The sequence below is a fragment of the Camelina sativa genome, chromosome 14 (genome assembly GCF_000633955.1).
Source record: "Camelina sativa cultivar DH55 chromosome 14, Cs, whole genome shotgun sequence".
Taxonomy (NCBI): domain Eukaryota; kingdom Viridiplantae; phylum Streptophyta; class Magnoliopsida; order Brassicales; family Brassicaceae; genus Camelina; species Camelina sativa.
The window spans coordinates 16,123,262-16,137,465 of NC_025698.1; the positions used below are offsets into that span (position 1 = coordinate 16,123,262).

General features: G+C 36.9%; 4 protein-coding genes and 1 pseudogene across 5 annotated transcripts; 3 read left to right on the forward strand and 2 right to left on the reverse strand.

Annotated features, from left to right (window-relative positions):
- On the forward strand, positions 654–2,441 carry LOC104743657 (reticuline oxidase-like protein). Its single transcript, XM_010464710.2, has one exon. The coding sequence runs from the start codon at positions 758–760 to the stop codon at positions 2,333–2,335; it is 1,578 nt and encodes a 525-aa protein (XP_010463012.1). The 5' UTR covers positions 654–757; the 3' UTR covers positions 2,336–2,441.
- Positions 2,566–4,498, forward strand: LOC104741680 (reticuline oxidase-like protein). Its single transcript, XM_010462579.1, has one exon. The coding sequence runs from the start codon at positions 2,701–2,703 to the stop codon at positions 4,309–4,311; it is 1,611 nt and encodes a 536-aa protein (XP_010460881.1). The 5' UTR covers positions 2,566–2,700; the 3' UTR covers positions 4,312–4,498.
- Positions 4,565–5,408, reverse strand: LOC104741682 (putative protein TPRXL). The gene has a single exon (XM_019236385.1). It carries the CDS (start codon positions 5,406–5,408, stop codon positions 4,713–4,715), a length of 696 nt encoding a protein of 231 aa, XP_019091930.1. The 3' UTR covers positions 4,565–4,712.
- On the reverse strand, positions 5,492–9,224 carry LOC104741681. 2 transcript variants are annotated; one of them, XM_010462581.2, is made up of 13 exons: positions 9,135–9,224; positions 8,270–8,587; positions 7,826–8,151; positions 7,654–7,746; positions 7,459–7,549; positions 7,247–7,340; positions 7,072–7,169; positions 6,924–6,993; positions 6,737–6,834; positions 6,546–6,662; positions 6,373–6,449; positions 6,248–6,292; positions 5,492–6,132 (listed from the first exon to the last, which is right to left on the reverse strand). In XM_010462581.2, exons 2-13 carry the CDS (start codon positions 8,522–8,524, stop codon positions 5,646–5,648), a joined length of 1,851 nt encoding a protein of 616 aa, XP_010460883.1. In that variant the 5' UTR covers positions 8,525–8,587; positions 9,135–9,224; the 3' UTR covers positions 5,492–5,645. The 2 variants fall into 2 exon arrangements, with proteins under 2 accessions (XP_010460883.1, XP_010460882.1); XM_010462580.2 differs by lacking the exon at positions 9,135–9,224 and having other exon boundaries at positions 8,270–8,792.
- LOC109128925 lies at positions 9,127–9,638 on the forward strand (annotated as a pseudogene).

The following is a 14,204-nucleotide window of genomic DNA, read 5'->3' on the forward strand; positions in this document are numbered from 1 at the left end:
ATACCAAAACGCATCCTAATTAATCACTGTAAGTCTGTAACTTGTAAAAGCTAAAATTTTGTGCCTTTAAGATGTCTATATGTAGTGGGAAGAAAAAGTTTAAAATACAGTGATATGTGATTGGGATCATTAATTGCCTTATTTAAATCTACAGTAAAACCCCCTAAATAAGAACGTTCACCATTCTAAATCTGCCACTGAAATTTTCAAATATTTGTGGGATATATATAACATGTGATACTTTGTTTTGATCTTTCACAATTGTTTTACATTTTCGGAGAAAGTTATCTTTTCAATTAGGTTCGGATAAGATGGTCGGACTAAGAGTCACTTACTTGTAAGCTTTGACATTGCGACTCACTGAATAATAAAATTATTCAACTTAAGAAAATAGTTAACTGCCAAAAAAAAACCCAAAAAGAAAAGACTTGTTTCTGAAGTGTATTATTGAGCAAATGCGAACCTTGGATTACCAAAAAAAAAAAGATTGTTTACTGGCCAAGACAATTAGTCTTTTACGTAACTACAAAAGTTATACACCTTTACAAAAGAAAACCAAATAAAAAAGGATTGGTTGAATTTTTTAAATATTTGCCAGCGTAAGGGTTACAGAAGTACGTACTATAATAAGAACACTCGCATAAATAATTCATTGAACAGATTATAAGAAGAAACTAGGATCACTAACTTCTCACAGACAACACAAGCTTACAAAAAATAACTCACCAAAAATAAACATTAGAAAGGAAAGAAAAAAATGAAAAAATTACTCGTAATTTGTCTACTACTGATCTCAGTCTCAGTTGCAACTTCCCAGACCGATCCGGAGACTTTCCTCCGATGTCTCGTAAAAGAAGGTTCGAACCCGCAAGTTTTCATCTCCGACGTCACCTACATCCCATCAAACTCCTCTTTCACAACCATCCTCCGCCGCCGCATACCTAACCTCCGTTTCGACAAACCCACAACCCCAAAACCCATCGCCATCATCACCCCCACCACGTGGTCACACGTTTCTCCGGCGCTAGCTTGCGCACGTTTGCTTCCTGTCCAAGTCAGGATCCGAAGCGGAGGCCATGATTTCGAAGGACTCTCTTACACCTCTACCGGTCCGTTCTTCCTCATCGACATGTTCAACTTTAATTCCGTCGACGTGAACCTCACAGAAGGAACGGCTTGGGTTGACACCGGCGCTACACTCGGAGAGCTTTATTATAAAATCGCTGAGAAAAGCAATGTTCTTGGATTCCCGGCGGGGTTGTGCACTACATTGGGCGTTGGTGGACATATTAGTGGCGGAGGGTATGGAACAATGATGAGAAAGTATGGTTTGGCAGTTGATAACGTTGTTGGCTCCAGGATCATTGACTCTAACGGCAACACCTACTTCGATCGAATGTCAATGGGGGAAGAGCTCTTTTGGGCGGTTAGAGGAGGTGGAGCCGCGAGTTTTGGCATCGTGATGGGATACAAAATCCGGTTGGTTCCGGTTCCGGAGAAAGTAACGGTGTTTAGCGTGGGAAGAACCGTCGGAGAAGGAGCCGTTGATCTTATAATGAAGTGGCAGAATTTTTCTCATAGTACCGATCGGAATTTGTTCGTGAGGTTGACTTTGACTTTGGTCAACGGTACGAAGCCGGGTGAGAAGATGGTTTTAGCCACTTTTATTGGGATGTACTTAGGCCCGTCGGATAAGACGTTGAACGTGATGAACCGGGATTTCCCCGAATTAAAGCTGAAGAAAACTGATTGTACCGAGATGAGATGGATTGATTCGGTCTTGTTTTGGGCTGGTTATCCAATTGGTACACCAACTTCCGTATTGCTGAAGACTACTACGGTCTCGAACAAGGCGTTTCATAAACGAAAATCCGACTACGTGAAGCGTACGATCTCGAGAACCGGTCTCGGTTTGATATTCAAGAAATTGGTGGAGGTTGAGAAAGTGAAAATGTTTTTGAACCCGTATGGAGGAAGGATGGGGGAGATCCCAAGTTCGAGGACACCGTTCCCACATAGAGGAGGCAATTTGTTTAAGATTGAGTATCTCATAAGCTGGTCCCAAGCCGGAGATGACGTTGAAAAGACCCATTTGGCTAAAGCAAATGAGATGTACAAATTCATGACCCCGTACGTGTCTAGTAATCCGAGGGAGGCCTATTTCAATTACCGTGATCTCGACTTAGGATCAAATGTTAATTCCACGTACGAGGAAGGTAAAATCTATGGGGCTAAATATTTCAAAGACAATTTCGAAAGGTTAGTGGATATCAAAACCAAGTATGATGAGATAAATTTTTGGAGGAACGAACAAAGTATTCCGGTTCGAAAATAATTAAGTGTGCCACGAATGTTGTAACCTTGTGACATGTGTCACAATATTCAGCAAAATAAACAAGGACATATGTATTAAGCTTTGGTTCAAATCATTGTTGTCAATAGTACGATGATCACTCATTCGAGGACAAATACAACTTATACAAGTGTTTTCAAGATCACTAATTGGCCGGATTAATGTCCTAATATCACGTCAAACTTTAGTTAAATCACATAAATTTTATCTTATCAATCACCATTGTCAAAGTTGGAAATAGTTGACCGAATATTCAAAGTCAAAAAAATTCATAGTTTCTGTATTTATCAAAATCAGAAAACTCAAAACTGGAAAAATAAATATATTAAAAAAAGACAAAAAAAAAAATGTATCTCATGATCTTCCTTGTCTTGTTTGCTGCATCGTACTCAATACCATCGAGCTATGCTGCAGATCCCGTAACCATCTACGATGATTTTGTCCGATGTTTCAAAAACGGGACAACTATCTCCGATGACTCTCTCTCCGACGTCGTTTTATCCCGTACCAGCGTTTCCTTCACCCCTGTTCTACGCGCCTACATCAGAAACGCTCGTTTCAACACCTCCTCAACTCCCAAACCATCCATCATCATCGTGCCACGTGTCGATTCCCACGTTCAAGCCGCCGTGACATGCGCCAAAACGCTTAATCTCCAGCTGAAGATCCGAAGCGGCGGCCACGATTACGACGGTCTTTCTTACGTATCCGCCGTGAAGTTCATCGTCCTCGATCTCTCCAATTTCAGAAACATCACTGTCGATGTAAACGACGGCGGAGGAGGATCAGCTTGGGTGCAAACAGGCGCGACGCTCGGCGAGCTTTACTACCGGATTTGGGAGAAGAGCGAGATCCACGCTTTCCCCGCCGGACTTTGTCCTACCGTCGGCGTCGGAGGACATGTCAGCGGCGGCGGATACGGGCACATGATTCGAAAGTTCGGACTCACTGTAGATCACGTAATCGACGCCACGATCGTCGACGCTAACGGCCAGATTCACGATCGGAAATCGATGGGAGAGGATCTCTTCTGGGCGATACGCGGCGGCGGCGGGGGAAGCTTCGGCGTCGTTTTGGCTTTCAAAGTGAAACTCGTGACGGTTCCAAAAACCGTAACCGTCTTCAGGATCGATAAATCAACTGACGAAAATGCCCTCGATATGGTTCATAAATGGCAATTCGTAGCTCCGAGAACCGACCCGGGTCTATTCATGAGAGTGTTGTTAGCCTCTCCGACGAAGAACAAAACACGTACGGTGAACGCTAAGCTCAGGGCGCTTTACCTTGGTAGAGCTGAAGACGTCGTTTTGAAGATGACAAAGGAGTTCCCGGAGATGGGTTTGAAGAAAGAGGATTGTAAAGAGATGACTTGGATCCAATCACTCCTATGGTGGATGAACCATGTAGATGTGGATAAAGTCAAACCGGAGATTTTGCTTGAGAGAGAACCGGATTCGGCTAAATTTCTCAAGAGGAAATCGGATTATGTCGAGAAGGAGATGACAAAACCAGAATTAAACCGGTTGTTTCAGAAATTGGCGACATTAGACAGAACCGGTTTGGTTTTGAACCCGTACGGAGGGAATTTAAACGCGACTGCTGTGAATGAAACGCCATTTCCGCATCGGCACAAACTATACAAGTTCCAACATTCTACGACATGGTCTGATGCTGGACCGGAAGCGGAGAGACTCTACATTGGTAATATGAGAACGACTTACAGGATCATGACCCCGTTTGTGTCGAAAAATCCTAGAAGTTCGTATTTTAACTATAGGGATATTGATATCGGGGTTAATGATCACGGGAGGGATAGTTATCGAAAGGGAGAAATCTACGGGAGGAAGTATTTTGGCGAGAATTTTGATCGATTGGTTCGGGTTAAAACAGCTGTTGATCCAGACAATTTCTTTAGAAACGAGCAGAGTATACCTTTACTACCTCATTCTAGAAGGTAGAGAACGTTTGAGTTGATATGACCTTTGTAACTTCTCTTTAGCGTTTCTTTCACGGAACTTGGAATAATTTCTGATAGAATCAGCTGCAAGCTATATATATTGTGGCATAGATACAGTTCGAAATTGAAAATGTTCCATATGTTGGTTTATAATTTGCTTCATACACAATACATTCCACAATTCCTCATATATCGGGAAATAGAAAACCAAATTTGACTGAACCGCAACTGGACGCAAAACCGGATCGAACACTCATTTAATAACAAAAAGAAGAAAAAATAACATTTCAGTAATTACACATAAACACACTCTTAAACTAGAATCCACGACAGGATAAAGACAAGTTATAGAACAAATATGATGAGATTGTACAGACATGCCATATAACGTGTAAGCTCGGCTCAGTTCCTGTCTGTGCCGTGTAAAGCAAGGAAAAGACTAATCCAGATAAAGACAATCTTTGTGCCGAAGACCTTCAACTTCGAATTTGCATTAGTAAATGGAACGCCGGAGAGATTGTTCTGGTTGAGTCGATTCGTAAACGGTTGTTGATTTTGAGCAGATGAAGACGACGCTTGGTTGAATCCAGTTGATGATTGTTGATTAAACCCGTTTAAAGGTTGGTTTACAGAAGAAGAAGAAGAAGTTGGCTGACCAAGAATTGGTTGGTTTTGTCCAATTGATGCTGGTTGATTAAAACCGGTTAATGGCTGATTTGATCCGGTTAAAGGTTGGTTTATAGAAGAAGAAGAAGATGATGGCTGACCAAGAATTGGCTGGTTCAGTCCAGTTGACTCTGGCTGATTAAATCCGGTTAATGGTTGATTTATCCCTGTTAAAGGCTGGTTTACAGAAGAAGAAGAAGATGGCTGACCAAGAATCGGTTGGTTCTGGTTCCCTTGTAGCTTTGTTGGTGAATTGATGATCCCGCCTGTTGGTTGTAATGGTGTGGTTATTTGGGTTTCTTGTGCAGCCTCTGAAGATGATGAAACCAAAAGGCAGAGAAGTATGATTGTGAGCATCCATTTCCCGGTTTTAGCGAGTTTCATCTCCATATTTTTGAAAATTTCCAGTGTATATTCCGGATTACTAAACATCAGATCTTATAGACATACAAATCCGGAGTAGTTAGCTTCTTTAAGGTTGACTGAGGAGTTGATGGAAAGAACAAAGAAAGCAGTTGACCTGAAACACAATTCCAACTAAACCAACTATATAGTGTCTTTGTTTTGTATCATCTACTACATCACTGTGTTTATTATATACAAGAATGATAGAACTTATCTATAAATACAGAAGAATGTATCAAAAACCGGTTTTCAAACGGTACGTGCCTAATGGAAAGCGAAATCCAAACCATCAAGGACATCCAAATCACTAGAAGAGTTCTTATCTGAAAGATCCACTTTTGGAGAGTTTCCTGTACTTCTGCTCAGTGCCCAAATCTTTATTCCTTTCTTGCTCTTTTTCAAGCCGACTAATTCTTGACTCTTACTTAGACTAGGACCAAATCTTATGCTTTGGACTCTGTCTAACAACAACCTGTCTTCTAGAGAGAGTTGGTTTTTATAAGTGAAGTCAGGGGAGAGGGATAGTTGCGTATTGGAGATGGTTAGGTTGTTGGGTGGAGAGACATGGTTGGTTTCTGTAAGCTTGACGCCGTGAACTCGTTTCTTTGATGACTTCATTAGTCGGTGAAGCCATACAACGAGTTCGAGTACGTATGAATCAACTTTTGGTTTATCAGCGTGATGAAGCGTCTGAAGCCGTGTTGGATTCCCGTTGTTCTCGCTTTTTCCTTTTCCTTTCCCAAACTCTATCCTGTTTTCCACATTCCCATTCGTAGTTTCCAGATTAGATTCAAGATTCAAGATTCAAGATTTCAAGATTCAAAATTTGAAAATTTCAGTAGTTGCTACTTGCTAGAAAGACTTACCTTGAATTTGCCCATTCACCTACCCATCCGAAACCTTGATGTGCTCTGTGAAAATTGAATAAGATGTGACAAAATGAATAAGGAGGAACATATTGAACACAAAATGATGGTGAAGGACAACTTACTTGGTAGTGTTTGCGGCGAACGGGACAAGCCATTGAAGCGACTTCTCCATTTCAGCTTTCATCTCAGATACTGAAAGCTGCAGAAACACTCAAGTTAGGAAACAAAAACAAGAAACAGAACCAAACAGTGCCTGAAAAAATACTAGAGAAACAGAGATCTTTTTGGGATAAACCTCTTCCTCAGGATCAAGAGTTTGTAGGCGAGGACGAAGAGCTGTCTTGACGGTAGCAGGTAATGCATTGTACAGCGTGTCCCTAACATTAGAAGGAAGAGACAATGGTCGAGACGCCTAGAAATTTTAATGATCAGTTTAAACCCGAGAATATATATCAGAATAAGACTGGTAAGAATTTGGATACTTACAATATTATCGATTTGTTGGATTAGATTAGCATAGTGTAACGAAAGACCGGCTTCACCTAATCGTTCTCTTCCCTGCTTCCTTCCATTGTGTTTTAGACCTGTTGTTGGTTAAGAAGACCATGCCAGATGAGATTTGAATTTCCAGAAGTAGGATCATCAGAGGACCAGAAGTACAAAGACACAGTACCATTGTTTCCAAAAATTTCCACAATCCTTTGACGTATATAGCTAACTACATCCACAAGCTTCTCAATTATCTGCAACAAAGATACATTAGAATAAATGGCATATGTACCATCATACACTCACACAAAGCAATTCAAATAATCACTTGCCTCTTCCAGATTCTGGGACCAGAGTGATTTCTTCTGTAAGCTCTTCACGAGTTTCTTCTGTTGTTTTAGTTCATTTTGTAAGATGACAATACTCTCTCCTACATGGAGGAAAAAGAAAATGAAATCAGGAGTCCTTGAAAGAGCTAGGGATGATCAAATAAATAGCAAGACCAACCTTTCCGAGGAAGGTTTAAAGACTCTACTTCTGCAAGCTTTCTTCTGTAATCTTGTTCAAACCTATCCAAAGCTTGCAACTCGTGATATAATTCCTGATAAAGCAAATGCAAGTAAGTTTCAAATCCCCCAGAACCCAATGACTGTTCATTGCAAGTTCAACATGGAAATAGGTGATGGAAGAGTTTTGAAGTGAAGAAAAATAAGACATACAGAAGTGAATCGAGCAAGAGTGACGAGCTCTTGCATCTTTGCCTCTGCCTCATCTTTGGGCAGTTTATGCTGGGAGTTCTCTGTGTCAAGCCTGAAACGTTATAGACCGGTGTACAATGAAAATCCACTGACATGCGGAGTGACTAAAGTAAAAAGTATTGGATAAGGACTTTCTCGATGCAGAACTAAACTTACTTCATAAAATATCGATCTAGATTGTGCCACTGTAAATCTTTGCACATATTGCCAAACCTGATCACCTCTCCAGAGAAAAGATCAAGTTCCTCCCTACAAAAAAAAGGAATATGAATCAAGAAAAAAATGAATAAAAGACAACACAAATGGAGATAAATTATAAAACACAAACCTTTTGTCAGAAGCAGCAAGAATTTGCAATTCTGCTGTATCAGTAGAAACCAACTTCTTAAGTCCCTTGGAACGCAACATATCTTTCTTCATGAACTTGAGATCCTCGTCAGACAGAGATTGCAGCAAAGCAGCACCTTTGGCTATCGTGTTGGCTACTTCAAAAGCCAGCATAGTGACTTTGCTACCACGGAACGATGTAACACCAGAGCGCAACCCGTTTCCCGGGTTACGAGACATACTGCTTCCCAACGTGTCTAGAACTTCAACTGCTTTCTCTAACCCCATAACCCCAGCGCGTCCCATAAACGAGTTCCTCTGCATAAACTGTAGGAAGAAAAATCAAGAACCAAATTCTCATCAATACAAATGAAATCTTCTGCAATAGAACAGTAACTCAAACATGATTCATATGTGTCCCTAGAGACATTTGGAAAAAAAAAACCTTGGTAGAATCGTTCCTTAATGGAGGCATAGGTCCAAGTTCACCAGAAAAGTTGTAGACAACCTCATCAGGCTTGGAACTTTTCCGCCTGGAGCTTGCAGTGTTATCTGTATAATAAGAATCAGAGGTTCTTCTTCTCCTCATGGACTTAAGTTTCCCAGACAACCCTCTTGACATATCATCATCATCCTTTGATCTTAACTTGTTCTTATCATCATCATCATCTTTGAATACACAAGAACAAACACCACCCATTTCGTCTTCTCCAATAAAAATGATCTCCCAGGTGGTAAAAGCTCAAATCTTTAGAGGAAAGAACTGTATTAAAACCAAGAATCAGCAGAAGAGACCAAAAAATGAGAATTCAAAACCTGAGAGAAGAAGATCAAGAATTGCAACTACGGTAGGGACAAAAAGAAAGACTTGGTAAATGGGTGAGACAAAGTCAGAAACTTTGTTTAATAAAACACCATTCACAAAGCTAAGAGGAAGCCCCGTGGAATCAATGGCTCCATTTGTTTTTTGTTTTCTTTGACTTAATCATTTTAAACAAAGAGAAGTCAGAGCTACGACTATTCTTACTTCCTTTTTGTCATTTTTATTAAAAAAATTGTTTGTTTATCGAGAGAGGGAGAGAGAGAGAGAGAGCGAGAGAGAGAGTAGAAGAAGACCATAGTTGAAGAAACCTCGCCGGCCCTTTGAACATTGAAATGTGAAAGTGACGTGCTTAGGTTTTAATTTTTCACCAATCATAATATTTTTGTAAACATAGTCAAACCTTCGTTTCAAGTTTCAACGATAGTGAAAGTATAAGAAGATGAAGAAGAAGAAGAAGAAGAAGAAGAAGAAGAGTAGACATGCTTACTGGCTGAGACGCGGCGGTTGAGGCTGTTTCCGGCGCCGGGATTGTAACCAGAGCGGTGATCGGGGGATTCTGGTTTGTTTGTTGATGTTGATGAATTTGGGTGTACCGTGTCGGTTTAATCCTGAACCGGTGGAAATTACGGTTTAATGTATTGAAAATTGGAGAAATCGATCCGGCGAACGTAGGGTTTGTGGGAAATTTCGGCATCGATCTATAGTTATCTTTCTGGATTGAAATTTTGGATTCGTGATCTTTTTTTACTTGTTTAGTTGATTTGCTTGAAGAAGAAGATGAAGATGAGCTCCGACCGTCGCAGAACCGTGAAATTTGAGATGATTTGTGAGAGGTGGTGACATGTTGCGGCCCAAATTTATAAATATTGGGCCGAATTTAGGCCTATCAGAATAAACTTATCAATATGTGTGTTTTTGTAGTAGTTTCACACCGAAAACAATTTTTTTTTTATGGTTCTTATTAAATTGAAATTGAGATAAATTGAGATGATCTTAATACTCAGGCCAGATCTTGCTTTTGATTTTTTTTATGATTATTTTTTTGGAATTATATTTTGGAATTAAAATTATATTTAGTGTTGTTTGGTAAATTTTAAATATAAAATTCTAATTTAAGGATCACAAATTGCTATTAGTTAGGCTATTAGTGAACAATATAAACCTTGCGATAAAAGTTTAATCGTGTTATTCATTAACTACCACTTAAAGTGCTACAAAGAAAGTTCTATTATCAATATTACTTTCTCTCTTCTAATTTATAAGAGTTTTTAGCTAAAACACACAAAAATTAAGAAACAAGAAATGTTTAATTATTTAACATATTTCAACATATAGAAAAAAATACTATAAACTTTAAATAATCAAAAACATTAAATTAATACTAAAAAGGTACATTGAAACGTTAAAAAAAATCTTACAAAATGGAACAAATAAAAAAATCTAAAGATTTTATATATGGGAACAGAGGGAATATTAAACTAGCAGTCTAGGACTAGTATTGTTTAAAATAAGATAAACCGGTAAAATTTGTAAATTATTATATGTATTGTTAGAAGTTTGCTATTAATGGAGATACAGGTTGAAGAAGGAATTTAAAGTCAACTAATTGTTACTACAATATTCTTTATGTATATTGAAAACATCGACATTCTGTGAAACAAGTCCATTCACATTCATTTTGAAGTTTCTTTTTTTGTCAGGGAAGCAGAAAAAGAAGTAGTTGGGAAGACGGTGGTTTACAAAAATGGTAACTAAAGCTATATGGCCTATGCAAATTAAGCTCATGTCTCCCCTCGTCATCATTTCAAGTTAAGGCTTTACTATGCTATATAGTTACCATATCTACTAATTTCTTATCCATAACTCACTATCATGTATTTTTCATACCAGTATTAACTGGTTATTATGAAACACAACTCTGATTGAAAAACAAAAAGAAAAACACAACTTAAAAAGTCAATTACAATAAAAATATCTTTAAACTTCTTAAATAAAAGCAGATGGAAGTAATATTTCAGTTCTTTTCTCAAAGAATAATATTATGAATTAATGAAATGTATAATTTAGTAATATTTTAGTTTTACTGCCTCATGTTGTCTTCATTATGTTCATATATTTTATCGTTATTATTCGCTGCGGCATTTATAACCGAAGTATATATTGTTTGCTCGAGTGTGTTATTAGAATTAACCATATAGTCTTGCTAGAGTTTAACTTATTAATCATAGTCTTGGTAAAAAGTTTGACTTATTAGTCCATAAACAAAAGAACTATGTTATCATTTTTCTAAATATTTCAAAAGAAGGTACATATGACCTGAAATGAATTTCAGAATATCTTAGTTATCATTTTCTTAGAGGAAATACTCATGCACACAAAAATAAAAGAAGGTTTTTATGCTATGTCTCTGTTTCATTAGATAGTCTCTGGTAAAGGATAAGGAACATTAAAAGGATTGAAAGTACATATATTGCTTTTTTCAGATGATAACAATCATCAATATATTTTATTATTAGTTTTAAAACTTATCAACAAGAGATATTTTAGCACAATGTAATAAAATATAGCTATATGTGACTACTTGTGTCATGTGTGGGTGCTTGCTGCTTGGGCGTGCGAGTGTGTAGTCTAGGATTTTGCAGCTTTACGGCTAAACTACAACTTTGTTATGTTAATTGGTTTATATCTTATTTTATTTCAGTTAAAACCCCATTGGAAATGTTTGATATCGACAATAACTTGGAGTAAATGACTAGCATCCAATGATCCAAAATTTATTGAGATCCATGTAAAAATTATTATCAAATCTATTTGTAGCTCATGTTTGTTCTATTGGTCGACATCGAATATTTTCCTTAGTTGGGACATAATTCAGTTTGTGTTATTCACCTGGCACTTACATCGACAGATTAAATCGGAGTTGACCCGATCCAACTACCAATTACCAAAGAAGTGCTAACGCAACTATCTTGTGGCAAGCATTATCTACGAGAATGTGAGTAATAGTGGATCATGACATGTTTAGTATGTCTCGACTCTCTTGTAAATAATATTTAATACGGGCACACATTAAAAACATAGAATATAAGAGTTTATTGCGTTATCAAAGCAGATTTCAAGATTTGCATGCGGATCATGTGCCGGTTGGTGGAATTAGGAGACTATATAAAATAATAGCCTTTTGAGGTTTACGGATGGTTGTTCGGTGTCTGATTTACTGATTATATCATCAATTGCATTGATAGTATAGTTAATAATTCAGTATTTACAGAACGAAATGTGTAATCTAGAACGAAATGTTTTGAAGGTATCTCTACGAAAAAAGATAACTGTATAGTGTATGTGGACTATGTAGGCTTTTCAGTGTTTTCTTTTAGGCAACTTCGTACAAACAAAAAAGTTCCATATAAAGTTACTGCACCGAATAACAAAAGTCGGGATATGAATTTTGAGCAAACAAAAATATGACCAAACCAGAGATAAGTCCAATAGACCATGAAATGTCTATCTCTCTCTATATATACATTTATAAATATATACATCAACACATAAGACCATCCACTATAAGTTGGAAGTGTATCAGTTGGATGGTATAAAACGGACGTCGCTTATTTGTTTTTGAGCTTGAATGCTTTCTCTATTTGCGCATTAACCGGCGCAATTTCTCAATGCCAATTCACTTCTCGTTGAACAACAAATAAAACTAATTTTCACTTAAAATTATATAATACACACCCAAAACAAGACAAACATCTACTTACGCGGGTCGATTACGTAAGCAGTGGGATTATACGTTCTTGACACCAAACAATCAATCCTAAATTTGTGTTGTTACAAGGATGAAACGTTTTGTGGTTCTAAAGCAAGAAGTGGTAGGTTTCAATCCTAAACAAGTGGTGAAGATTATTTTATAAGACTAAGTCAAGACTGCAAGAATCCAGTGAGCAAATTTCTCATATAAGTAAGTTTTTTTTGTTTTTTTTGGGCAGATGTGTAAAGAGTAATATTATATATATATATATATATATATATATATATATAAATTATACAATAGTGTAATGCATGCACCGATCAAGAAAAACTGTCAGCATATCATTTGAGATCAATTTTCAAAATAAACTAGTTTGACTTTTTGTTTTTGGACAAACAAACTAGTTTGACTTATTTTGTACTTTTATCTTTGAAACCATTTTCCTCCATTTTTTCCAATCGAGAAGAAGAATTGTCGGTAGATTTTTCATTCTTTTTGTAAACCATTTTAATAACATGTATTCTATCGAAAGAAAATTCACAAAAGAATGACATTAGTACGTAATACTATATATATATATATATATATATTTCTACGTACGGTTTTTTTATTGTTGATTTTTGGAGGTAATTAAAATGAATATACTATTTGGGTAAGAATACCACTTGGTGACATGTTTGTTTCTACATATGTATAGAAGTGTGATTATGTCAAAAGATACAAGTGTGATGATTTATATACATAAGAATGATTGAAATAAGTATGGTCCACATATGTCATTGCATAATTAATCTTTAGACAATGTCGTTGATGTCACTTTGTTGCTTTTAAGCTAAATTGGCCACAAATACTATCAATCACTACTTATCTAATTACTATTTGTTTAAGTGATCCTTCTTACATCAAAAATAACGCAATTCCCAAAGGAGTACAATTTTTAGTGTTTTTAAATTCGTCTAATGCATATCATGAATTAAAAAATTTACTACTAATCATGAAACAATATAATAATAGTTTTTATAGATACACTAACACTATATATTGGCACAAGTGTATCCTGCCAAACTACCTCATATCCAAATTAGATGAATTCCAGCTAAACTAAAACGTTTTGGTTAGATGTAGATATTTCATCGTTGATAAATCATAGAACTTTTCTCAAGTCGACAAGTTCTATCAAATATAATAAATCGATTATTTTTGCTGATCACTGGATATTGATGGTTTAATCTTTATATCATATATTAGTAAAACTTTTCGAGTCACTAGTCCCTTTTAGGAACTTCAAAGTATATAACCAAAATCTACAGGATGTAAACATAAGGGATTAGGAAAAATCTCCATAAAGTGAAAGGGAGTTGGAAAATTTGAGATTTATTAGTACTTAGATTAATATGCTCGTTTATAGGTTGGATTTGTTGACTTTTTTAAGTGGCTTTGTATTCACAACCGTAGTCAGAGTTTCGGTTGTCTCAGTAATAAATTAATATATTAAAGGGATATGATTTCGTACTAATTAAATATTATCCCATATCAATTTCTTCAATGTAAATTGATTCTAATTGTATCTCTTCGGGAAACTAGATATTCTCTTACCACCATATAAGCATGTAATCGTGATTGTGAATAATACAAAAAAACATTCTTCTCTTTCTCGACTTATCATGGTATCAGAGCTCTGAGCATTTTTTTTCAATGGCTACTCCCACCGACTCGAACTCACCCAACACGACAATGAAGACCCCCGAACCCGATGGAGACCCGATGTACGATCTCTTCTTATGACCTTACCACTGATAATCCCGA